Here is a 27,009-nt window from a genome sequence, read left to right on the forward strand (position 1 = left end):
GTCATGGGGCTGAATTAGAAACAGAGCAGGAACTACAGTTTGTCAGATTAAGACTGATCAGGTCCAACATCCGCTCCCAGCACTGATTTACACGTTTGGTGTCACATTGAAGGAAACGCCTACTGGCACAACCTGCATGTGTTAAACTGCTCCTGCGTGTAAACAGCGTGTCACTTACGGCTTTTTGCATCACAAGGACGCGCACTGGCGTCTCAGGGTGACTCAGATGTTTGCTGAATGAGGTGTAGACCGGACTAGGCGGGACTCATTTCAGCAAAACACGAGCTTTTCCACCCACCAGTGTTTATCTGTGTGCTTATTTTAAAGAATTATTCCATCGTTATCAAATACGAAGCATTACACGCACGTCGAGCCGTTTCTGCTGAGTCAGACACCAGTGCTCCCGTGTGCTGATTCTCGGGTCCATCTTAAACTGGTGTGTTTGCGAATGAACTTCGGTAAAACGTTACAACGTTACCGGGCGCGCAGAGGGTCTCGGAGGCGTGTCGTACCTGTCGGGTGGTCGCGGGCTCCTCGTTCCCGGTGGGTGAAGGTGTTTCTCCTTCAAGCGATGCTGGGGTGACCGGAGAAGAAGCCATGTCCCCCCGACATCACCTCTCACTAAGCGCCGCTCCTACTGTGACTTTCCTCGGTGTCCTCCAGCGTGCAATACGCTACCTGGCGCAGTTTGCACGGACGGTGGACCGGTTGCGTCGCTCGTCTCCTGCGCGATCAAAGTGAGTCTTCGGCTGCACAGTGCAGCCACTGTCCCTCCTCCGGCCGGCGGACTAGTCCAGGCGAGGCGGATGACGTTGTCCCGGGTCTCGCTCGCTCTCGCACATGCAGGACTTGGCCCAGTCTGTCTTCTTCTGCCTCACTCTGCGCTCTGCTTTTCACTTCATGTCTTTTTGTTTTGTAAGGTGGCTAACACAATCACTCCTCTTCTGCCTGCAGGACTCTGTGACTGCTCTGTGCTGTGGCAGCACACTCCAGCCTGATAGTTCATTTTACAGCTTTTGGCACTGCGACGCTCTCCTCGGCTCGACAGACACAATCTCACCATGTCGGCACAATATACTGAGTGCAATCCATAACATGATTTTATCTCACTGTAACTTTGAAATCGACCAAATGTTGCGTAAATGACGTGTCACGTGACTTGAGCACATGCACACCCCCTGTCCTCACAGCAGACATTCATCTTAGCCCCCCCCCCCCCCCCCCTTGTGTTTTGAGATCATTGCTGCAACAAAAGGTTGCCACAGATATTTCTACATGAAACGTACTGATTCAGTTGGCACATATTTAACTATGGTTGGATGAGACCTGCACTCTGTTTTAATATAATGTTGTTTTGTTTGAGTGGCTGAAATAAAGCTAATAAAATAAATGAATACTAAAATAAAGCTGAATCACATCACAGGAACGACACAGCCCTGTTCCTCCGGGCTGTCAATCTGTGAATCAGCAAACATGTATGATTTATTGTCATTCATTTGCTAAACAAACTTACCTAATTCAATTCAATTTTATTTATATAGCGCCAAATCACAACAAAAGTCGCCTCAAGGCGCTTCATAGATACAGAGAAGAACCCAACAATCATATGACCCCCTATGAGCAGCACTTTGGCGACAGTGGGAAGGAAAAACTCCCTTTTAACAGGAAGAAACCTCCGACAGAACCAGGCTCAGGGAGGGGCGGGGCCATCTGCTGTGATTGGTTGGGGTGAGAGAAGAAAAACAGGATAAAGACATGCTGTGGAAGAGAGACAGAGGTTAATAACAGGTATGATTCAATGCAGAGAGGTCTGTTAACACAACAAGGGAGATCCAGGTTTCCCAGCTGACGAGCAGAGGGCAGCAGCTTCCACTCGTTTGAGCAGTTTGTTGCGTGACCTCCTGTCTCTCACTGAACTAAAATGCCTCCAAACAACAGCAAAATAGATGGCACTCACTCCAACGTCTTGCAGCAAAAACATTAAGTGATGGGAAGAACAGGTGATGGATGAGCTGCAGATGTAACCGGTGTGATTCTGCGTTGTGTCTGATAAAAAAGGTAAAAGAAAGAAAGACCTCCCAGTAAATAATTTGCCCACTCCAGCTCCTACGACCAAATACAAACAGTGGGGAAGAGGGTTAGTTCAACCCACCACAGCTCCCAAGCTAGCAAGGAGTATATATTCATGCTAGCATTTATGGCGCCTAAAACACATTTATGATACACACATACTACACACTTATAACATCTAACAAAAACAGGCTTAATAATGACAATAATCGAACTAAAATTGCAACCAGAAACATCCAGGTGGCTAAATATGCATTATATGTGTGTTTTAAAGTGTTGGAAAGAAATGACACCCACCTCTCCCACAGGGGGATTGTAGAAAAGGGGAGAGGCAAAAGGGGTACACTGTATTTATAGGATTGCACCGAAGAAGAAGAAAAGAACGAGGAGGGGCTCTAACTGATAATGAACACAACTACAGGCTTGGAGGTCCTAAAAGTCAGGTATAAAAGGAGCAGTTTGGGGGTTTAGAACACATTATAACAATGTGATTTATGACCCTGTTACACAGAGCCAGCAGAATGAGCTGCTGCCACCACCACAATCAATGGTGACGCCAATTTAGAAAGAGCCCCAGTTGATTCCACTCTTGCCAGATGCTGAATACACATCGTCTAAAAGTGTGTGCCATTGACCAAAGGAGGAGTGGGCTGTTCACACATGCCTGTGTTCTTATGGAGCAGTCTTTGAGGATGGCGAGTCCAGAGCTGGAGGTTTAGATCTAAGAGAGTGATCCAAAGTCAGGAGAGGATTACACCCAACCTTCAGAGATCTTCCTATAAGCCAGAACTGGAAGCAGAGCCACCTTTGGCTATGATATCTTTACTGGACCCAGTAAGTCCAGTCAAGGTCAAAAACGTGGTCAGTCCCCCATTTAGTGCCATAGATCTGAAACATAGTAAACAAAATGCTAGTAAAAAGTTACAAACATGTTCAAGTTACATGTCTACAACTCCACAACAGACATACTTTGCTACTGGTGCCAAACAGTACTGCAGTCTGTAGCTTTCCAGCCATCCTTTGAACGTCTTTGAGTTTAATGTAGCCAAAACTGGATTCAGTAATCAGTGTTTATTTACAGAAGCCGTAGAGTATGGCTGCCACATGTGAACATCAGTGACGGCTCATTTAAACTGTAGGAACGATTAACCCAACATCAGAAAAATACTTCATTTTACATTAATGTGACAAATTAACACTGCTGGGACTTTTCTGGTCCTACACTGTTCATGTCCAAGTCAACACATTGTAAGATTTACACGTGGAAGGTCATCTAAGCTGCTTATGTGGAGATTACCTTTCCTTTAACAACGACCAGTTTCTTCTTTTCAGTTTTCAGTTTTATTTGTCATATGCAAGTTAGCACAGGGTCAACATTGCAATGAAATGTGTTTGACGAGCAGCAGTCACTCGGCAGCTTGATACAGTAGGAGAAAATATAATAAAATAAAATAATAAAGAAAATAGAAAAATAGTAAGGAGCAAATATTAGAGAGACATGGTAAAAGAGAAAAGATGACTAAATATATTTGTATCTATAAATATATGTACACTAGTGATTAAATAAGAAAATCTTGAAGAGAAATATGACGGGAGGGCAGATGGGACATTGCACAGGAATGAGCAGCAGAAAATTTCAGTATTGCACTTTTAAATATAAATATCAATGACAATAAAGTGGAGTGACCAGTGCAGATTAAACAGAGTACTTGTGAAGCTGCAGGTAGCTTCTGAGTGCTGTGTTGTGTGTGTTTAAGTGTTGTGGTTGAGGTGTCGTATGGCTTGGTGGTAGAAACAGTTTTTGAGTCTTGTAGTCCGAGCAGACAGACTCCTGTAACGATGGTAACAAGGAGAACAGCTGATGTGCTGGGTGGCTGTGGTCCTTGATGATGCTGTGTGCTTTATGGAGGCACCGCTGGAGATAAATGTCCTGAATGGCAGGAAGCCTGGTGCCAGTGATGTGCTCTGCTGCCTTCACCCTCTGTAGTGATTTACGGCTGCTGGCAGAGCAGCTTCGTACCAAACTGTGATGCAGCTCGTCAGCAAGCTCTCGACTGCACACCTGTAGAAATTTGAAGTGATGTTGGCATTCATGCCAAACTTCCTCAGCCTCCTCAGGAAGTAAAGCCGCTGGCGAGCTTTCCTGATTGTTCTCACCTCAAACACATTATTTACCCATCCAGGTGGAACATGTAGCTGTGCTCGGTTTGACAGCTTTCATCCTGGCAGCAGCGTCAGCTGAAGCATACAAGGCACACATAGATGTCACTGAGCTGGAGCTCTGGGAGAGACGTCGCCACTTTCAGGCCTTTAAACAAAGCTGTTGGAGCACAAGTCCCAAAGATTTATAGTTTCTCTTCATGTCTTCATTGTTCCTCCATGGAGAGATGTTCCAAGTAGCCTTGGCTCGAGACAGGCGTCCTGCAGGACTACCTACCAACTGTCCACTGTTTGCAGTCGTGGTAGAGTAATGTTGCCCACCAGTGACTGAAAACCATGGATTGGAGAAGAATGACAGAATTCAGTGACCTTGTGGGGCCATAACAGAAATGACAGCAGTGTAGTGGATCAAATAAAGAGTGATGATGTTATATTTGTGACTGTAGCAGGACCAAGGCTCAAAAGGTTGCAGGCGTTGTTAATTGAGCAGAAGATGGACGGCATCAAGCCCTCTCCTCGACAGCTACAGGATCACAGTCTGCAGGTTCAGTTATGCAACGTTTTAGCATCGATGCGTGAAGTTAAGAGCAGACAGGGAGGTTATTTTTGCACTGGGCTGGAATGACTCAGTTTACCTGTCAAAGGCTATCACGGCTGGGAGAAAACCCTCAGCATTAGTAAAGAAGGACCACGGTGGCCTCTGGGTAGAAACACTGCAGAGTTTATGTGGATACGCTGCTGCATTAGGTCAGATAGAAATATCATAAAGCATCATTAAGTAAAAACGTTTATTAAGAACAAATGTTTAAATATTGTTAACGTGTTTCCCAGAAACATCTGTAGAGACAAAGAGCTTTCTGTTGTTGCTTCGAGGAAACAAGCTCTTCTTTTTAGTTTTGTCCTGGTATTTATTCCAGGACGGACTCATCCACTGAGCAGTGTTTGGGTTTCTTCGTTTTCCTCGTTCTGGATGCAAACTATTACAACTCGGGCTTTATTTCAGTGACAATGGCCTTAAGCTGCAATACAACAGGAAGTTACTCATATATAGTAATTTCCCAGACCATATTAAAAATCCATTAACAGGAAATACAAATGATGGGACAATGCCACAGCATGGACATTAGAACAGTTGGGAAAATTTACCTGGAAAAAGGTGAAAATGAGGCTTCATTGAACTGGAATTACAAAGACCAGGAATGTGAGATCCACCAGCCACAACTGAGGGTTTTTACACATCATATCCTCAAAGTAGAACTACAGTGATCAAAAGAATCGACTTTAATGTTATTCTTTCTTTATTTATGTCAGATTTAACCCCCCAAAAAGCTTTAATCTTTAACTAGTCTTTGGACGTAGCTACAGTACGGTCAGGTTGACAGTTTATGGGTAACATGTGGCCACCAGGCACTGCGACACACTTCCATGTTATATTACCTTGGCGTCCCGTAGGAATACAGGAGAATCATGTGAGGAATCTAAGAGTTGTTTCTTAATTCAATTCAGTTTTATTTACACAGCACCAAATCACAACAGCAGTCGTCTCAAGGTGCTTTATACTGTAAGGTAGCTCGTACAATCATACATACAGAGAAAAACCCAACAGTCATATGACCCCCTATGAGCAGCACTTTGGCGACAGTGGGAAGGAAAAACTCCCTTTTAACAGGAAGAAACCTCCAGCAGAACCAGGCTCAGGGAGGGGCGGGGCCATCTGCTGTGATTGGTTGAGGTGAGAGAAGGAAGACAGGATAAAGACATGCTGTGGAAGAGAGACAGATGAACCGCTGAGTGTTGTCCCGTCGAGGTGGCTCTTCTATGTTGTGCATTTATGGCACCAAACCACAAATGCAAAGGAAGAAAGGGTCGAGGCACAGCACCCAGCTGCCTGACAATATTCAGGCAACGTCCAAAGCCCCACAAAGGACCTACCCACACCCCACTGGCCCCGCCCAGATCAAGGAGCTGTCACAGCAGACAAAAATGTGAAGTCCGCACATAGTCGCCATGGCACCCACCAACCCACCACACCATCCCCCATGGAGCTACCAGGAGAGGCATACTGGCCCACTGAGGATCACAGAGGAGCAGACCCAGGGGGGCTGACAGCACAGCCCCCACCCACCAGTCGTGCAGCTTATTTTATCTTGTCAGCGTGAGCCCCACCTAAAGGGGACAGAGGGATTAGTGAGTTGCATTAGTGGGGCAGGAGAGAGTGAAGCAGGGGAGCCAATGTCACTGCGATACGACTCCTCAACACCATCCAGCCTGCCCCACCACTCATAATGAGTCCTGCTGTGCTCTGTAGCAATGATGCATTTTATGTGTGTGTGCCAGGTTAGTGCTGTGGATTCAAAGGAGCACAGTTCCACTAAACAGGAGATCAGGATAAACCCCAGTAACCAACCCTGCCCCCGCCATCACATATTCTCAATCCCAGCAGAGGCCAGCCCCACAATGACATGCCACACGTGATACACAGCCAACATTACTGTTATAATTACATGTTTCCTTTATTACTTTCCTTTCAACCTCTTTATTTTGCACCTTAAACTTTCTTCGGTTGCTACAAGCCACAAAGTCCTTTATGGTTTGTCTCTGTTGTGTGGAGGGCTGTTTTTAAGAGCTCAAAAATGGGTGTATCAGAGTCAAACAGGCAGCACAGTGGAAAAGTGGTTGGCACTGTTTCCTGACAGCAAGAAGGTTCTGGGTTCAAATCCAACATCTAAGCTGTTTGCATGCTCTCCCCATGTCTGGGTCCTCTCTGGGTTCTCTGGCTCCCACAGTCCAAAGACGAGCAGTTAGTGGGGTTAGGTTGATTGGTGTATGTGCCCATGAGTATGAGTGTACACGGGTGTTTCTCGGTGTTAGTGACAGTCTGACAGAAGGCTGCATCCCTCAGCCTCATGTGGGCTGTGTAGCCCCTTTACAACTGCAGTGAGAGCTCAGACCTGTTTCTGGTGGGTGGTGGACTCCTCCAGGGCTTCCCCTGATTCCCCTTCTGCCACAGAAGACTGTGGCCTCAGAAACTCATATCTGCTTTTTGCAAATGAAGCGAACCTGTTGGCTTCATCAGCAGGGGCGGATCTAGAAGGGTGGCATGGGGTGGCAAGTGCCACCCTAAAATGATCCCTTGCCACCCCAAGTGCCACCCCAGTTTTGCATATGACAGTGTTGTTTATTAAAATAAGTTTAACAGTTTGAGCGTAGTTACAGTCAGCAGTGAATATAAATGCTAGAACTGGATATATTCCATAGTGTCCCCCCCTCCACATTAACAAATGGTTCAGCCCATAGCAGGACCGGCTTTCTTCTTGTTTTCAGTAGCAAGCGATGCTTATGATTGTGCCAGAGCACATTTTGAACAACACCATGGGAATTTCTGATTTTACACAGGTGGGTGGATGTTACACTGTGGAAATGAAGGAAGGTGAGTGCTATTTTAAATGGTTGTAGAAAATGAAAAAACAGCAGGTGTATTGGCTGCATTTTTAGATAAATAGTTGTATCTGTTTACAAAATGTACAATTTATATTTGCATTTCAAGTTATAAACATTTACCCAACACGTCTGTGGTTTTTTTACAGTAAAAAATACTGCTAGGATTTTAGGTTCTTTGTGTGATTTCAGATCAGTAATAGTTACATTAATAGTAATAGTAATACTAATGCAGTATGTCAGTGAAAAAACAACTAAATTCAGTTGAGCTGAAAAGATACCAAACAAAGCAAGAGGAGGAAAAAATAAAATGAAACAATCTGAGGGTGAAACACAAACGTAAACTCAAAGGAGTCACAAATGTCCGGTTGTGTTTCAGACCTCAGAGGGTGAATCCAACAAATCATGAAAAATGAGGTTTACATGTTTGTTCATGACAGTGCAGATTTCTGACATTTTGTGTCATTTAAGCTGCAACAATGTGACTGTTTTCTAACAAAAACAGTGAAACTTAAGTTAGACTTGTGTTTGTAAATGAAGCGCCCCATGTTGTGTAGCTTTCTGGAGTTTATACTTATTGGGCTACATATGTATTTAATATACAGGCTGTACAGTACATAACATCAAAACTCACATGTTTCATGTAACTAAAGTGTGTAATCATGTGGCTACAGACAATAATTAAGTTATAGACTATATTTATATGAAAAACGTGCATACTTACTGCATTTGAATCATTTTAACCACATGTAACCACCTGCATATGTGTTTGGGGGGAAAAGGCTTTGATTTTGCCACCCTAAGAAAATTTCTCTAGAGCCGCCCCTGACCATTTCACAGGATTTGCATTTAAAGATGCAACAAGACTAAAATGGTTAGGGTCAGGAGGTCAAAGGTCAGAGCTCCTGTGGGTCTGAGGGCGGCCTCACGCTGGAGAAGGATGAAGGAGTCTGACCTGAGCCAGTGTTTGACATGAACACATCAGCACTGCTGTCAGTGAGCCTAACGACAGCCGTTAGCATCATTTCAGTGTTTCAGTCATAAAAACACTTCCTGTCACTGTGGTGGTTACAGTGACATCATGCAGTTTGTGCTTTGACCTCCAGAGGGCGACAAATCAGCACAGACAGAGAGCTCCATTCAAACTTTGCTGCCATCAGGAATAATTCTTCAAATATAATCATCAGTGTTTGAGCAGTTATGATATCAGGGACAATCTAGACATGTGTGACAATACTGAACATGTCACATGACACACCTCAAACATCATGTGATCCACTCTCAGTCTGCACTTTCATTCATGACTTCAACAGGTTGAAATGAGCTTTGAAGAAACATCAGTTCAGTGCTGAAATATTTAAACGCTGCAGGAAGAACAACAACAAAGTGATGACGGATGTTTGTGCTTCAAACAGGAAAACCAGCAGAAATAAATCACAGCCTGCCAGAGGTTTGGAGTTTCCGAGGTGCACCTGAACGCAACACAGTGTTCCAATGCTCCTGATTGTCCACAAACGTCTCTTTGGGTGTTTCCTTCCTGCTCAAAGTTTTCTTTCACTTCCTGAACTTCGTGGAGTGGAGCTTGTTGTTGGTGTGTGAAGAAACTGTAAGTTTGCTTTGTTTCCTCCTTTAACAGTTTGTCTTTAGGAACTTTACTGTTTGTTCAGCTCGTGTTTGATTTCTTCACACAACAAACTGTGTGTGTTTGTATTTCCGGTCTCTCCATTAAAGTCAGTGTGTAATGTTTCCTGGCTAACATCAGCTGTGTGCAGCTTAGTTCAGCACAAATCTGCCGCTCCATAGTTCACGGTAACGGACTCACAGCTGGACCAACGAGGCCGAGTGTGTCCGCCACTCTGAGCTACGTTCGTGTTTGTGTACTTGTAGTTTGTACTTTGAGTTCACTCAGAGCCCACAGAGGACGCAGCGTAAGTGATGACGTCACAGCCCTTTACCTCCTTTACTGTCACTGTGATTAATATTTACACACGAGACACCTGCAGAGCTCTGACGCTAAGCTAGCACACAGCATGTTAATGCTAAGCTAACGCTAAGCTAAAGCTAAGCTAACGCTAAGCTAACGCTAAGCTAGCCAAGAACCCAGAGTGAGGTTAAAGCTGAGTAAACACTGACCCCAGACCAGCACCGTGATAAAGTGAGCTGCTGCTGCTGAACTTGAACAGGTAACAAAGTGATGAGCAGTCAGGCTGCAGGTTTCTACCTGTTCATGTTTCTACAGTAGAATCACTTTGAAGTGTCTTTGTGCTGTTTCATCTTTGATTTGTGTTCATAAACACTCAGAGAAACATCACGTGACCTCATCAGGATCTGTGTTGGTGTGTGGGGCTGTACCTCAGCTTCATGTTGTTACATGCTCATTTGTTCATTTTAACATCAAAGTAATGTTATGAGGAGTAATGAAGTAACGTACTCCATTACTTTTAATTAAAGTGTTCTGTGTAATATGTGTAATAATGACTGTTTTGAGTAATGACCAACACTGATCACAACAAAGAGGAAATGCCTCCAACATGCACAAACATTTGAGCCACAACATGCAGTTAATGTGCACAAATGTCTTTGATATGCTGCTCAGTGATGGTGGTGACTGTCAGAGCAGAGCTACTGAGAATCAATAAGTAATATCAATGATGGGATCAGAATCACTAAATTCTTCTCATCCCTGTCAGTATCATACATGTGCTGTATAATGTGATAAATGTAGAGGTGCTGGCTGTTCTCTCACTCTGCTGTTTAGCTGTAAAGGACGCCTCCCTGCCTTTGTCTCATTCATGACCTTTAATAGTCTCTTCTAACATGCAGAGATCTGTATGATCTGTTTCATAGAGTCTAACCAGCCTGTACAGGTAACAACAACAGTCACTGCATCACTGACACACAAACGTCATCTCTGTCAATAACAACATTCATACATGGAATAAAAACACATCAGTGGATCATTGCTGGAGCTGATGTTTGTGCTCCTGGTGCAAAGGCTCTCAGTTTCCTCCTTGAAATAACATCAGTGGTGGGTCAGCGACATGCTTTCTTTCCCTCTCAGGTTTAAATATCTGGGACTCTCCACCGTTTGGTTTTAGAGCTGAAGAAGCTTCTCTGATGAAACGTCTTCCAGAAACTTAAAGACGTCTCTTTTCTCTCCAAGCTCCTTAGATCACATGACCTGGATGACTGAACCTACAGACATATTGACCTGGTTTCATGGTCACATGACAGGTCAGAGGTCAGCGACTGTAACTCAGTTCCTCCTGTTAATGTGAACTCACTGAGTGTTTGTGGTTTACCTCTCAGACTGACTGAAGATGATGATGGAGGAAGAGGAGGACAGAGCAGAGTCTGCAGGGTCCAGCTGTCCGTCTGTGAGGAGTGACCGGTCCAAAGATTATAATCCAGACTTCAGTGGTGAACCTGGAGCAACGAGGTCAGAGAGCTGAACTCACTGAGTAACAGAAATAATTCTGCACTGACATTATAATCAGTGTTGACTCTGGTTGATTGTCTGACTGTGTTTGTGAGCTGAGAGGAAATGAAAATGAGTTTGTAACAAAAATCAGTTTTGTCCAGTTTTCCTGTAAAAAGCTGAACTCTAATCTAAGAGGATGTTACTGACAGGAAACAGCTGCATTATCTGCAGTCTGTGTGATCACAGCTGCTTCAATCATGTTTGTGTCTGCAGAGGTCAGAGGTCACAGTCTGCAGGGTCCAGCTGTCCGTCTGTGAGGAGTGACTGGTCCAAAGAGCTAAATCCAGCCTTCAGTGGTGAACCTGGAGCAACGAGGTCAGAGAGCTGTGATGACTCCTTTACATGTTTGTGTTTCCTGGATAAATATGACCTGAAACATCCTCAGATTGTTACAAAGATTCATTAAAAAGAAAACAATGAAAGAGAAAAGATCCAAATGTTCGACTTGGTCATTTGCTGTTTGAGGACAGTGATGCTCATATCTGTGGGGAAAGTGTGACCTGAGTGGGTTCATGTTTGTCTTTAAAGAACAGAGCTGCTCTGATTCTCTTTGTGTCTGATCTGTTAAACAGTCTGAGAGGTCACACAGAGACCCAGCAGCTAAAGCCTGGATCATACTGGCTGCTGTTACTCCATCAGGACAACACTGAACCACAGTGGTGTGGATGTAGTGGATAAATCCCACCATACTGATGCTCAGAGTTAACCACAGGTAACAAAACCAGATGTTACCTTCAGATTGTGACCTTTGGAGTGGACGATGCAGATTTCAATAGAGAATAAATGTTGTTGTTTTTCAGCTGTGAAGAAAGAATCTAATTTTCTGAACTTAAGAATTTATGATGCTGGAAACAACATGGAGACTATAACACAACATTTCCACTGTGTTCATAGAATGAATGTAAAACTGTCAGACATTCATTAAATATGCAAAATGTCTACAGAAGCATCAGAGGGTCAGACGTGAAGCACTCAGTGATTTTGATCAAATGACTCATCAGTTATTGATCTGTACTACACTGATCTACCACGTTAGTAAAGCTGGTGTTCTGGTGGTGGAGGGAGACTCGGATCATGTTCTGGTTTTGGAGCAGTGATCTGCTGATGGTTCAGTTTGATGAGCTTCTTCAAAATCATCCCTGACATCACCACTGAAAGGACGTCCATGAAAACAGACTGAAAATTACTGATATGTTCACAATCTGAGAGTTTAAAACTTGACAGACTTGATTCAGATGAAGTTATTTGAGCAGAAACTCCTGGATCTTTATCCTGTGTTGATCTAATCCTTCATGGTTCTTCCACAGAGTGGACCAGCAGAGCTCAGAGGTTCCCAGTGGTCAGTCTGCCCAGCAGCATCAAACACAGCTGGACTCCATATTTATGGTCTGTACATGTACAACAACTACTTTATTATTAATAATAATGCATTTATTTATAGGTCCCTTTCAGAACACCAAGGACTCTGTGGACTAAATGACCAAAAGAAAACAAACTTTGAAATCAGACGGTGCAAATGTGATCACAGGGAAACGTTTTAAACATCGAGGCTTTAAACAGAAACCAAAGTGAAACAGTTTGTAGTCGAGATCAGTGGGAATGAAGCTGAATAACTGTTTCTTCAATATCTTTGATCTCTTAAAAAAGAAAAACTAGCTGAAAGTCTGGCTGCTCTTATGAAAAGTACAGAGAAATTATGGGTCGCTCAACACTTGTGCACAATATAAGAGTTTAAATAAATCTAAAGAATAACTCAAAGTCCTACAATCATACTGATAAAGTCATCTACAGCTAACTATCCAAGTGGATTTGTTTAAGACAGCTCCATCTGCTGGTGGCCCTCTGCAGGTGCATGAAAGGGGCGTGTTTATAGTGAAAGTAGTAGAGAAAGTAAACCCCACGGGAAGGAGGAGGACTCTCAGTGGCGTCCAGCTCATATTCAGACATTTGACTTCTCACTGAAAGCAGCAAGTTTGAGTGTCTGTACCTTAGTTAGAAGAGATAACATGTCAGTAGTAATTAGAGTTGAGAACCTTGTAATGTAGTTTATGATTTTTATGGACAAGTCCAGTTTTTCTGTAGAGCCTCTCAAGTTGGTGACAGCAGCAGTGGAAGTTCACGTGTAAACCAGAGCAGCAAATCAGGTCCAAATGTGTTGTTCACAGTGAGTGGGATCATCATTGGCTGCTATGTTAACCTCCTGCAGCAGGATGTCTTTGGTCAGAGAATGGATAGATCACTAAGTCATTGTTGAGTTTAGGGAGACAGTAGACAGTTGGAGGAGGTTCAGCCAGTTGACACACAGTAGATAAAATAACTGAAGGCAGGAGCAGACACCTGTATGACTTTCTACCTCTCACATAGATTATTTCCCTGGGCAGCGCCACAGGGCTGGTAGATGTAAACAAAGCTGGAGGAGAGGATTTATTCATCTGAGAAAAGTCACAGAGTTGTGTCTTGATGCTCAATCATCCAGGTACGTAAATCCCAAAAAGCTTGATTCTGTTCATCTGGATGTTTTCAGTGGGAGAAACGTTTCATCATCATCAGGTGACTTCTTCAGTCTCAGCTGACTGCAGGTTTCAATCTCATAAACAGGACATTTGTATGACTGAAACCAGCCCACTGAAGGAACAATGGGCTGGGAGGTCAGTTCATTGATCATTGGTACGCATATTGTCAGGACCATTGATCAATGGTTGTTGATCAATGGTCATGAGTCCAGTTCACAGAGAGCTGGGGAATGGCTGCAATCACAGCATGTAAGATGGTGACAGTTGTACCCTTAGGCCCCTCCTTCATTCAGAGATGGTCTTTCCTTTTCACATAAATGGCCTCCTTGACTCCGCCCTCAAACCAGCGTTCACATTTACTCAGGACCTTCTTGATGTGAAGTTCTTCTGCTTCGCTGGCTGCTGTGTCTGTGGGGATGGTGTTTGTTCTGTGTTGTAGCGTCCTGATGACGCCCAGTTTGTGCCCCAGTGGATGATGAGAGTCAAACCTTAAATACTGATCTGTATGCGTAAACAGAGTGAACCTTTAAGACCAGTTGTCTGTACGATCAACTCAGTCACCTGAAACATCTCCAAGTTTCTGGCTTTGATCATCAACCTGTTGGTAGTTCAGCTCTGAACACCAGTGAAATGTTTCTCCCACTGAAATCGCTGCATTCATATGAACAGCATCAACGTTTTGGGATCATGGAGTTGTGGACAAAGTCTCAGTTAATCAGATAAAGTCAAACTTATAATTGGTAAAGAGTTCGCGGATGATATGCCCCTTGATGGTAAAGAAGTGGATGTTGTGGAGACTGAAGTTCAGAGTGGTGGGTCATTCATAAAGTATTCTGTTCCAGCTGCTGGAGGACAACATCATCACTTTTGTGAAGAACGAGCTGAAGAAGATCCAAAAGGCTCTGAATCCAAATAAGCCCCAGTGCTTGGAGTTTCAGAGGGAGGATGATGAGCAGAGGAGAAACAGCAGAGACGCATTTGTGAAGATCACAGTGGACTTCCTGAGGAGAATGAAGCAGGAGGAGCTGGCTGACCGTCTGCAGAGACGTAAGAGGATTTATCTAAAGATTTAAGCTGCTGGATAAATGAGAGACTTGTGACACCAGTGTGTTCGGTCATTTCTCAGTGGGTCAGAAATTGTCATCAGCATTTTGTAAAATATGATTGTTAAAGTTGTATTTTTATTATTATTATTCAGAACTTCCAGCTGCTGTTTGTCATCGTAACCTTAAGTCTAAGCTGAAGGAGAAGTTCCAGTGTGTGTTTGAGGGCATCGCTAAAGCAGGAAACCCAACCCTCCTGAATCAGATCTACACAGAGCTCTACATCACAGAGGGAGGGACTGCAGAGGTCAATGATGAACATGAGGTCAGACAGATTGAAACAGCATCCAGGAAACCAGACAGACCAGAAACAACCATCAGACAAGAAGACATCTTTAAAGCCTCACCTGGCAGAGACGAACCAATCAGAACAGTGCTGACAAAGGGAGTGGCTGGCATTGGGAAAACAGTCTTAACACAGAAATACAGCCTGGACTGGGCTGAAGACAAAGCCAACCAGGACATCCAGTTCATGTTTCCATTCACTTTCAGAGAGCTGAATGTGCTGAAAGAGGAAAAGTTCAGCTTGGTGGGACTTGTTCATCACTTCTTTACTGAAACCAAAGAAGCAGGAATCTGCAGCTTTGAAGACTTCCAGGTTGTGTTCATCTTTGATGGTCTGGATGAGTGTCGACTTCCTCTGGACTTCCACAAAACTACAATCCTAACTGACCCTAGAAAGTCCACCTCAGTGGATGTGCTGCTGATAAACCTCATCAGGGGGAAACTGCTTCCCTCTGCTCGCCTCTGGATAACCACACGACCTGCAGCAGCCAATCAGATCCCTCCTGATTGTGTTGGCATGGTGACAGAGGTCAGAGGGTTCACTGACCCACAGAAGGAGGAGTACTTCAGGAAGAGATTCAGAGATGAGGAGCAGGCCAGCAGGATCATCTCCCACATCAAGACATCACGAAGCCTCCACATCATGTGCCACATCCCAGTCTTCTGCTGGATCACTGCTACAGTTCTGGAGGATGTGCTGGAAACCAGAGAGGGAGGACAGCTGCCCAAGACCCTGACTGAGATGTACATCCACTTCCTGGTGGTTCAGGCCAAAGTGAAGAAGGTCAAGTATGATGGAGGAGCTGAGACAGATCCACACTGGAGTCCAGAGAGCAGGAAGATGATGGAGTCTCTGGGAAAACTGGCTTTTGATCAGCTGCAGAAAGGAAACCTGATCTTCTATGAATCAGACCTGACAGAGTGTGGCATCGATATCAGAGCAGCCTCAGTGTACTCAGGAGTGTTCACACAGATCTTTAAAGAGGAGAGAGGACTGTACCAGGACAAGGTGTTCTGCTTCATCCATCTGAGTGTTCAGGAGTTTCTGGCTGCTCTTCATGTCCATCTGACCTTCATCAACTCTGGACTCAATCTGCTGGAACAACAACAAACAAAGTCCATATGGTCTATATTGTTTTGGAAACAAAAACCTGAAAAAGAAGTAAAATCTGTAGAGAAACACTTCCACCACAGTGCTGTGGATAAGGCCTTACAGAGTCCAAATGGACACCTGGACTTGTTCCTCCGCTTCCTCCTGGGTCTTTCACTGCAGACCAATCAGACTCTCCTACGAGGTCTGCTGACACAGACAGGAAGTAGCTCACAGTACAATAAGAAAACAGTTCAGTACATCAAGAAGAAGCTCAGTAAGAATCTGTCTGCAGAGAAAAGCATCAATCTGTTCCACTGTCTGAATGAACTGAATGATCGTTCTCTAGTGGAGGAGATCCAACAGTCCCTGAGATCAGGAAGTCTCTCCACAGATAAACTGTCTCCTGCTCAGTGGTCAGCTCTGGTCTTCATCTTACTGTCATCAGAAGAAGATCTGGATGTGTTTGACCTGAAGAAATACTCTGCTTCAGAGGAGGCTCTTCTGAGGCTGCTGCCAGTGGTCAAAGCCTCCAACAAAGCTCTGTAAGTACATTTGTATTCATATGCTCGTTGACAAAAAGCAGGTGTGATCAACTAAAACCACTAACAAAATAACCCCCAAAACCACAGTTATGAGTGCTGGTGTCTGAAAAGTGTATACAACTGTTAAGTGATAATCAGTACTCATTTTGTTCAATACTGAATACCTGTCGGCATTTCTGAAATTTTTCTGGGTGTAACTGTCATCAAAGTTACACCCAGACCTGGCCTTGAGTTGTTATCTGAGTTTTAATCATGAACTCTTCTTAAACGATGACAAAATAAAGAAATTTGGCACGTTTTGTTGATACCAAAAGCCTATTGAACTATCCACTGTTCTTTTACTGCTCTGTTCTCTGTTCTCTCTCTGATTGTTTCCACATGTTGCTCGTTACTTTCTTGACAAAAAGAGAATGGAATATTGCTAAATGTTATGTAATCTCATTACACTTGATCAAAAGTAAGTTTTTTTTAAATTGTTTTTCTGTTATTTTTCAGACTGAGTCTCTGTAACCTGTCAGAGAGAAGTTGTGAAGCTCTGTCCTCAGGTCTCAGCTCTCAGTCCTCTAATCTGAGAGAGCTGGACCTAAGTAACAATAACCTGCAGGATTTAGGCGTGAAGTTTCTGTCTGAAGGACTGAAGAATCCACACTGCAAACTGGAAACTCTCAGGTGAGATCAAGCATTTTGTAATCAACTGGCAGAATTAGCAAATTAATAATAAGGTAATCCTTTAATAAGAGGAGATATGGGGGTGTTCTGATGTGCAAAGTACTCTTATGTTGAAAGATTCTAAAACAAGAAGTAGTTCCTGGGAACTGCTTTCTGTTTTATTGCTGTCTAAGTAGAAACTTGCTGATGAAATTACTGATGAGTTTGCAGAGTTGAATCCACAGAACACAACACAAATATTCTTACACCCGACAATATGTACATAGTCATGGTGTTGGGTGCTGAAGATCATAATTAGAAATTTAATTATAAATTTCTTTAAATGCACATTCAGGTCTGTGACACTCATTCAGACCGTGAGCACTGGCTCTGTGCTACATACAGACATTTCTGCATCCTTGCCATTCAAAGGCACTTTGTTATATATAGTTTATATATGTAGTATTCAAAACTGAACTGTAAGCTTGGTGTTTTTAAAGGAAGCAATTTTAATTCAGTGTTTTCATTAGTCTTAATTTTATACATTTACTACCACTAAGAAGAGAACGGACATGACCTTAAGGCCTGGACAAGTTTGAAACCTTTTGTCCTTCACAATGGAAAATGGGTATCACTTTATCCAGCTTCTAATTTATAAATTCTGCACTCAGCTTTGTGGTCTCCAATATCACTGAAATTCAGCCAGATGCTGCTCATTTTATGCTTTCACTTTTTCCTGACACGCTTGAATTTAAACCTGTGTCTGTGTGTACCAGGCCTGTACCACTAAGCTTGCTTTCTTCTGAACGTTTGCCCCCATCCCTTTCTTTAAATAGTGGCATGATCCCAGGCTGTCTCTTAATGTGATTGGCCACATGATGTGTCCATCAGAATAAAGTCCCAGCCCTGCTGCCATGGAATATCAGCAACCCTGAAAATTCTTTAATAACTGATATATGAAATTATCTCAGGGGCTGAATTTGGCCGACGGGCCATATGTTTGACACCCCTGGTTTAGACAGTTTAGCATTCTATGTTCTACTGAGTTAACTCCAAGCTGAGTAGCAAATCAGCTAACTGCAGCCACAAGCTGCGACTGGTTTTCTTTGTGGATGATGATGTATTCTCCCTTTACTAGGTTCACTCAGGTGTTCCACTCATGGTTGTTATTAACTTCCTGTTTTATTTTGGTAGTTTTCATCTCTGGTGTCAAAGGTTTAGTTTTACTTCCTCCCCTGACATTGTCTACATGAGTTTCAGCTGTACAAGGTTTTATTGCGTGTTTATTGATTTGACGCTTCTTTTTATTTAACTATTATTGTTGACTTCTAAACAATTGTTAAAAAGTATTTTCATTGAAATATCAAATAATTTATTACTTTATCAGCTAATTCATTATACTTCTCTAAATAAGGGTGATAGTGTGTGTGGGTTGTCTTCAGATACTCTGCTTCCTCCCACAGTCCAATGTGAATGAGGCCCAGCTGTAAAGTCACAGCAGTCACACTGTATGTGTCTCATTGTCACTGGAGTTTAGGCTCCATGCATCCAGCTGGTGCTGCAGAAAAAGTAGAAATGTTTCTGTTTGGTTCTAATCTGCTGCTGAGTCTCTTTTACAAAGATAGAACTGCAGCTAATCATGCTCATGTAGCCAGTTAGTAAAAACCCAAGTCACCGTCAGACTAGGGTTGCCAACTTCCTGGGACACCTCGTGGCCAGGGCCGGGCGACCCAGTTGTCTCCACCCTTCCAAGTGTGGTGAATTTTTTAGCTCTTTTTTGTGTGTGTGAAATTATTTTTTTAACCATTTGACTTGAAGTTGATTTAATGATGCATATTCTTTGTGATATGAACACATGGGAAACAAATGATCATTTAGCCATTTATTTTTAGCTCAAAATGACAACATTAACACAATAAAACAGGTCTCTTTCTTAAACAGAAGCCTGTCATGCTTAACTTTAAAGAATATAAGTTAATCTTTCTTTAAAAGAACTCTGTCCTGCTTAACTTAAAATTATATAAATTTATAGAAAACAATAGAAAGAAAAACATTCTTATAACAGTGCACATAAAGTGCATTTAGTGCAGCTGGCTTCAGTTGAGGTATTATTTCAGCTTTTCTAATGCTAATCAGCTGCTCGCGTTTGTAAACCTGCTTGTTCCCATGATTACGCATCTTAACTCATCATCATTATTAATCTATGTATTACTTTTATGTATTAGTCATCTATTCGTTGTAATCATCTGTCCTTGCAGTTGTTTATTACACAAAATAAATTATATTATCACACTTCTGGCCACATAGAGTTGATATTCACTGCACATGCTCACATTAACCTTAACCAGAGGGTTTAAAAACAACAACAATGTCTACATACCATATCTTCTGCTGCCATGGCCTGGTGAACAACAAATTGGTTAAGGGTTCCCTGAGCTTTCATGCCACTCATGTGCCCACCACTAGAAGCATGCTGCCAGTCCACCATGGCCTATGAAAAAAGTGCGACGGCACACAGTGCAGTGCGCTTTATAGGTGTTATCGCGCACTTTTTCCAGCGAGGTGTTTTCATTTTCCCATTCCTCCCTGCACTTATGCAGCCTTTTTTTTTTCTTTCTCGGTGGGGTACAAACATTGCTGGTCGAAGGTGTACTGTCGTCCGAGACTTGCACCGCAGTGTCAGCGTTTGTTTCCCTGTTGGCCATGCTTCTTTTTGTGGTCATCTGTTGTCTTCTGGTATTTTCTCAGCGAGCGACCTTTCCTCTACCAATGAGATAAGTGGTAATCTGAATTGTCATACTCGTGCGTAAGGTCATTGGTCACAAAGCAGGAGAGGGGCTGGGAATTATGTTTTCAAACAAAGCGTTAATTCCATTAACATTTATAGACTACTTTTGATTCTCTCTGTATTACAGGACAAAGTGCGTCCCTTTGGAGCTCAATACGGGACGTGTACTTTTTATTTATTTATTTATTTATTTTTTTTTTTTTTTTCCTGCCTGTCCCGTTTGGCTCTTTTGCATCAGAATTGTTGTCTAAAGGCAAAGAAAGATGCCCAACGGATTTACTTTACCAAATTGACCATCCCAGCCTTGCCGTAATGGTCCATTTGATTCACCTTTTATTGTTTATTTTATTTTCACTTACTGAATACGGGACAGACTTGACTGGGGGAAAGAAGGGGAGAAAGAAAGAGGGAAAGAGAAACAGCTGAGAAGAGGGACGGGGGAGAAGGGCAAAAGACAAAAACCAACAGAACGGGCAGGAAAAAAAAAATGCATCTATCGATCACCTGGATCACCTGCTGAGAAAGAAAAAGGAAAACAAGCAGAAGAGAACAAGAGTAATAGAATAAACAACATCACAATGATATATGGGAATATGACAGTAAATACTAAATGTTAAACATTATTGTGCAGCACATAAGATCAACAGAACACAGTGTGCTTTGAGGTAGGAGCCAAAAAGGGTGTAGTTTGTGGGTGTGATCACCCGTGTGTACACCTGTGAGCATGGACGCGCTTGTTTTTTTTAAAAGGTTCCTTCATGTAATGATCTGCTAGAGGGTGTGGGGGGGCCACAGCCCCGTCCTCCAGGGCATGAAGCAGGTATGGAGGAGATCAAAACTCCAGACATCCAGAGGCCCCCAGAACACAAGAGACCAAGGAAGACCAACAGAGGGGCAGCCGCGCCACTGACGTGTACTTTTCTTTCTAAATACGGGACGATTCCGTTATTCAAGGGACGGTTGGCAACCCTACGTCAGACACAGCAGACATTTAGTGATGATCTCACTGTATGTGGTCTTTTAGCGCCTCCTAGTGGTGAATTTGTGGAGTGGTGTTAGTCTGGGTGAGGAGTGTAACTATTGAGTGACACAGACCGAGCCTGCATGCTGGTAGCACCTTAGCCACAGCTCGGGTGTGGAAAAGCTGAAAAAGAAGGTTTTCTAGTTTGTAACGAGGAAAAAACTGAGAGGACTGAGTTAAAGAGAGGCTGGAGAGTAACACAGAGCAGCAATGAAAGCTGTTCACACAGTTTAGACAGTTTAGCATCAAATGTTCTAGTGAGTTAGGTTAGCTCCATGCTAACGAACAAACCAGCTAACTAGCAGACCAGCTAACTAGCAAACCAGCTAAATGTAGCCACAAGCTGCGACTGCGGTTTTATAACGAGAGCATCAGACACTCAGACTGGTTTTCTTTGTGGATGATGATGTATTTTTATTCTAATCCTTCATGGTGATGCTGCCATTCACCCACTGCTCCTGGCAATGTTGCCAACTCCTCAGTAAGGAAAATTGCTATTGGCTGTCCTAAAAGTTGCTGGAGGGAGGTCAGTGTGAATGGACTGTTGTCATTGGTCTGAATGTGTCACTATAAACATGTGCTCTTCATTATTGTGTGTGTAGAACAACAAATAAAACCAAATCACAAAAAGCTTCAAGTCAAAAACACATGAAACTTTGAGGGTTTTTCCCTAGGATGAGGAAGCAGACTCGGCCCCAAACAGCTGGATATATGGATGGTTACCACAGCAACCACAGCAGTGCGCTCTGAGTATATTTAGTTGTATAAAGGTGTTTGTGGTGTGTTGCAGCTGAAGCAGCCTCATGTATGTTGACACAGGGAGAAAATAGTGTGAGGACACTGTTCACAGCAGTCACAGCTCGCTGCCTTCAACAGTCTCTTCCTTCCTTGTTTAGATGTCACTGATATCACCGCTCTCACACTGACCACCTGTTGGAGCTAACATGCTAACATGGCTAACAGCAGGATCACTACATGTAGTCCTTAGTGATGGAAACTGGAACCATGAAGTCAGTGATGCTGGAATAAGCATCTCCACAGTGACACTAATGGTAACTATCATGACTCTTTGATGATATTCTGTGAAACACTGACAGAGAAAAGTGTTGGACAAATCTGAACAAGTCTACTTAATATACACGACTGTCCATAATTTTGATGGACACATGTTTTGGAGAAACGCCCTCCCTCCTGCTGCTCAGTTCACTCCGCTGTTCCACTCATTTTTGTTCATTATAACCTGTTTTATTTTGGTAAGTATGGTCTCTGGTGTCAGACGTTGTCTGGATGAGTTTCAGCTGTGTCACATGACCCTCCTGTGTTGACCTCAGCTGTATAGATGGCTCTGTCCTTCCCTCAGTCTTTATGTCAGTGTCAGTTTCTCTTCCTCATGTGCTGCCGGCCTCTTTTAGATTCTCTTTAGTTTGTTCCTCGTGTCCTTTCATTCCTCAGTTTAAGACACCAAACTCATCAAAGGTTCAGTCTGCCTCCTGAAACACTCCCATTCATGACATGAGACCAATACAAGATGTCCTTGGCAGCACAAACACTGTTTTAAAAGCAGCGATGGGCAAAGCCAGGCTTCGTCAAACTGAAACACTGGAAGCATTTGTGCCATCTTGAAGATGCTGTTCTGTGAAACGGGGACACAGACGAGCCCAGCACAGTTCACAACACAACTACAGACACACAATACATCAGTTTAGTCAAACAGAACAGACTGCTGTGTTTACTGTAATAGGCACACAGGTTTACAGCTGTTTGTTGGCCTCATGTTTTGCTCCCAGCCGTGAAGCTTTGGATGCGTTATGTTGACTTTGAGGTTTTCTGGGAGTTTGTGTCATCAGTTCTACACACTGTCAATCAAAGTTACAAGCTGGCGTGGCGTTAGCTTTGATTTGGAATCACTTTGAAAAAGATACATTTCCATGAAAAGATTAAATGTGTTTTCTTTCTTTATACAAAGTTTGTCCCATTTTCACAGGCTCATTCTGACCAATCAGAAGCCTCCATTTCACGCACATCTTTAAGTCGTCCTCAGCTGAACATCTTCTGAACCATTAAAAAACTTTCCTGAACTTCACCTTCTAACACTGGCCTGATGTTTCACTGTCAGTCTGGAGTTTGGCTCATAGTGAACCTGCACAAGTCCTGTTGGATTTGACAGACTCAAAAAGGAAAATAGAGCCTGGAATCAATGTGTTTTTCTAGCTTTCCTTTTTATAGGATCAGTATTTTCAGTATTTCTACACACAGTCTGTGAGTAACAGCTGACAGTGAGGATGATATCCCTGAATGCAGTACATCCTATTTTCTGTTGTAAGTAGAAAAAAGTAGAGCGCAGACAGAGCTGAAAACTGGGGCCCGTTCTTCGTACCTCGCTTACTACATCCAAGACCAAATGACACATCCAAGACCAAATCATCGCGCTAACCGTGAGCTCGCTATTCCGGTTCTCCGAACACACCTGCTGTTGACGATTAGTACAGCTGGATGAAGTAATGTGAGATCACTGGGTGGCCCAACAGGGGCTACGCGTCGATAGTAGAAACATTGATCGGCAACCCTTTGATTGGTCGGCGAAAATGTCGAAGGAGCGCGCTCAGTATTTTCCGGCAGCAGAGCAAGAACTCTTGAGTGAGGGATTTCAGGAGTTTCACAGTTTAATCAGAACGCAAGGGAACACTGCAAAGGCTGCAGAAGCAAGGAGAGAGGGCTGGCAGAAAGTTGCTGACAAATTAAACTCGTAAGTAATTTAATAATAACAATAATAATGGAGTGGATTGATATAGCGCTTTCCAAGGCACCCAAAGTGCTTTACAATGCCACTATTCATTCACTCTCACATTCACACACTGGTGGAGGCAGCTACGGTTGTAGCCACAGCTGCCCTGGGGCAGACTGACAGAAGCCAGGCTGCCATATTGCGCCATCGGCCCCTCTGGCCAACACCAGTAGGCGGTAGGGTAGATTTATCATTTCACACTATATTATCCAATATTATATTACACTATATTATATTATAATATGTTATATTATATCCCCTTTCACATTAGAGCCACAACAGGACCCACTAGAACATGGGAACAAGTAAAAGTGAAATATAAGAATATTCTACAGAATGGTAATATTTATCACTTATATTGCTTTTCGTCTCTTGGAAAGAGACCCTGGAATAATCTGTTTGTTTGTTCATAACAGCAACCAAGAAAAGGGCAGAGCAAAAAAAGACAGGTGGTGGTCCTGCACCCCCTCGTCAACAAGTTGGTTAAGTGAATAATACCCTCACGGGAAAATCGATATCTCTCTATGAGCACACTGTCGCGCTGAGCTAAAGGATCCTGTCTGTCCCGCAATATACGCTGGATTCTGAGGACTCTCCTTATCAATCTTGCACCTTCCGCAATGGGTTGCTCGCGTATACGGACAGGACATGGCTGCGACAGACTTCCCAAATCCACCTTCGCTTTTATAGCCGTGGTCTCCCATCTTGATTACACGAAGTAATTTGCAATTACTACTCTGAAATATGAATTACATCTGTAATAATCACATACATGTAATAGAATGTTAATAGTACATTTCCCTTTTTTAGGAAATGACCTGTATGTATCTGTGTGACATCAATAAAAGGATCAAGTGCTGCATTATCTTTAGTTACATTGATGTTATTTATTTATGGTGAAACAGTGGTGGAATATCGCTGTTGCTTTCGTATAAATGACGCGGACATACCTGCGTGGCCGCGATCTAATCCTGTTTACATAAAGCAAACCTGCTCCCGAGCAGGTTTACGCTTACGGCTCTGTTGCTATGACAGCAAGTCCCGGATGAGCTTCGGAGAACCGAATGATCCAGGATCACGCGAAATCGTCAACAATCAAATCCAGCTAACTTACTTAGCGAGGTACGAAGAACGGGCCCCTGGTGCCTGTTTGATTTAGTCCTTGAAGCAGTTTTTACTGTTTTTACTGAGATCTTCTAATGATGTTACAGACAGTGTGTGGCTCTCTCTCTGCTGATAGGACTGAATGTGTGTGGAATAAACTGAAGCAGTGATATAAAAGCATCATTCAGCCATTAAAAGGGTCAAAAAGACCAGTCAATGAAAAATGGGAATTCCGGAGACTGGCAATGCCTGGAAGCCGCAGGTATGCCACCTGTGGCAGCTGAGGTCACGTGATCTGAGTGTTTGAACCAGACGTTGGAGCAGCGTTTCCAAACATCTGCACTTCAGAAGCTCCAAAGTGTGGAAACGTCACTGTGGAGCATCTCATCCCTATCTAAGAGATTTTCTTGCCTCTGCAAAGCGAAGCTTGCAAACAGCACCATAGTTTGTCAATCCCAACCAATCAGAGCGCTCCTTATGTCACGTCACATGACTCGTGTGTTTTCCTCTTTGCTTAGCACCCAAAGAACTAAAGAAAGGCTAAAAGGACATTCAGCCAATCAAATCCCTCCTAGGAACAGGAAGTCTAGAGAGGAAATGGAGCAGAGAAGGAGAATCACCAGTTTAAATGTCTGAGTTTTAAACTGGTGACCCTCTAAAGAGGCTTTTATTGACTCTTTCTGTTTTCTTTACAGCTTTTTTCACCATTTAAACTGTTTAATATCAGATTTAGAAATAACTTTTGGACAGTTTTTCTACATTTGCACTAAAATGAGACATAAATAATGACTTTCTGACTTTACGTTGGACTAATCTAACGACTCAGCCTGGCTATGTTGGACTGGGTGTGGCAGCAGCTCCCAGTTTGAGTTCAGGAGACAGACGCCCTCTCTACTTTGAAGATCAGCTTCAAACTTTCCTTTTTGATAAAGCTTATAGTTCGAGCTGGATCAGGTGACCCTGAACCATCCCTTAGTTATGCTGCTATAGGCTCAGGCTGTTGGTGGACTTCCCATGATGCTCTGCTTTCTTCTCCCCTCCTTTCACTCCTGATGCTTTTATATGTCACTACTGCATGTCCTTAACTTTTGTCTCTCTGTTTTGTTCTTGTCTCTCTGAGCTCATCTCTTCTCTTTCCCCTCACCCTGCAACCAGTCATGGTAGATGCTCCTCCTGGAGCCTGTTTTCACTGGGAGGATCTTTGTGTCAAAGGGAGTTCTTCTTCCCACCATCACCAAGTGCTGCTCACAGTGGATTGTGTCGTGAAATCTATCAATGTAGAGCAGTGAGACAAACCACGGAGGCCCCAGAGAAGTGCAATCAAACGATGAGTTTATTAACACACAGGAGAAAACATCAGCCTATGTCTTCTGACAAAAATACATGTTGTGGACACTTACAAAGCAGTGGGGTATACGCCCCCCCCCCTGGCGTCAATAAAAATAGTCAGAGTAAAATATGTTCCAGACATTAGTCACAGTTAATGGTACATCTTGTACATGTTTAATGGCTATAAACAGACACAGAACTTCTCTTTTCTGTAACACCTTCCATACAAGGTAATAAACTTCAAGCCCTCAGGGTCTCTGGGGCTAATTATTGTCTCTGGTCATCTGTTGCCAAGTAGAGTAAATATAGTGAGACACCAAATGAGTTAAGGCCTCAGGCCTGACACATTCCTAGATTATATGTGTTGTAAGCATGCATGCAATCATCCTGTTCTAGTTTCCCTCAGCATGGATCACCTGGACAGTCACGCCAGTGAAGCTTAAGACCCTTAATGAACCGAACATCAACTCGACATAAGCACAAATATGCAATGTGTATGAAATACTTCTGACCGTACTTGTAATAAAAGTTAACATAATGGAAGGATCCTCAAATGAACATGTTCAATAGATAACTTTAATGCAATATCAATACTGTGAGAAATATTATTAGATGGAATAATGCTGTAAAGAACATTATTAATGCAGTT

General features: G+C 43.1%; 3 protein-coding genes across 3 annotated transcripts in view; 2 read left to right on the plus strand and 1 right to left on the minus strand.

Annotated features, from left to right (window-relative positions):
- The window catches only part of LOC147337071 (uncharacterized), a 217,957-nt gene extending 197,021 nt beyond the window's left edge, over nt 1-20,936 (minus strand). Inside the window, exon 1 of the mRNA XM_086285745.1 lies at nt 20,626-20,936. The gene's annotated coding sequence lies outside the window, so the exon portion shown is untranslated. The remainder of the gene's footprint in view (nt 1-20,625) is intronic.
- Nucleotides 15,175-27,009, plus strand: part of LOC147337073 (protein NLRC3-like) — a 96,141-nt gene continuing 84,306 nt past the window's right edge. Inside the window, exon 1 of the mRNA XM_086285742.1 lies at nt 15,175-16,345. Within this exon, the coding sequence (XP_086141868.1) occupies nt 15,238-16,345 (1,108 nt within the window). The 5' untranslated portion in view covers nt 15,175-15,237. The remainder of the gene's footprint in view (nt 16,346-27,009) is intronic.
- Nucleotides 22,047-27,009, plus strand: part of LOC147337074 (stonustoxin subunit beta-like) — a 12,416-nt gene continuing 7,453 nt past the window's right edge. Inside the window, exon 1 of the mRNA XM_086285746.1 lies at nt 22,047-22,194. The gene's annotated coding sequence lies outside the window, so the exon portion shown is untranslated. The remainder of the gene's footprint in view (nt 22,195-27,009) is intronic.

The sequence above is a fragment of the Aulonocara sp. 'chitande type north' Nkhata Bay genome, linkage group LG3 (genome assembly GCF_057382095.1).
Source record: "Aulonocara sp. 'chitande type north' Nkhata Bay isolate Kocher_YH1m ecotype deep benthic linkage group LG3, A_spYH_male_GT1.1, whole genome shotgun sequence".
Classification (NCBI taxonomy): domain Eukaryota; kingdom Metazoa; phylum Chordata; class Actinopteri; order Cichliformes; family Cichlidae; genus Aulonocara; species Aulonocara sp. 'chitande type north' Nkhata Bay.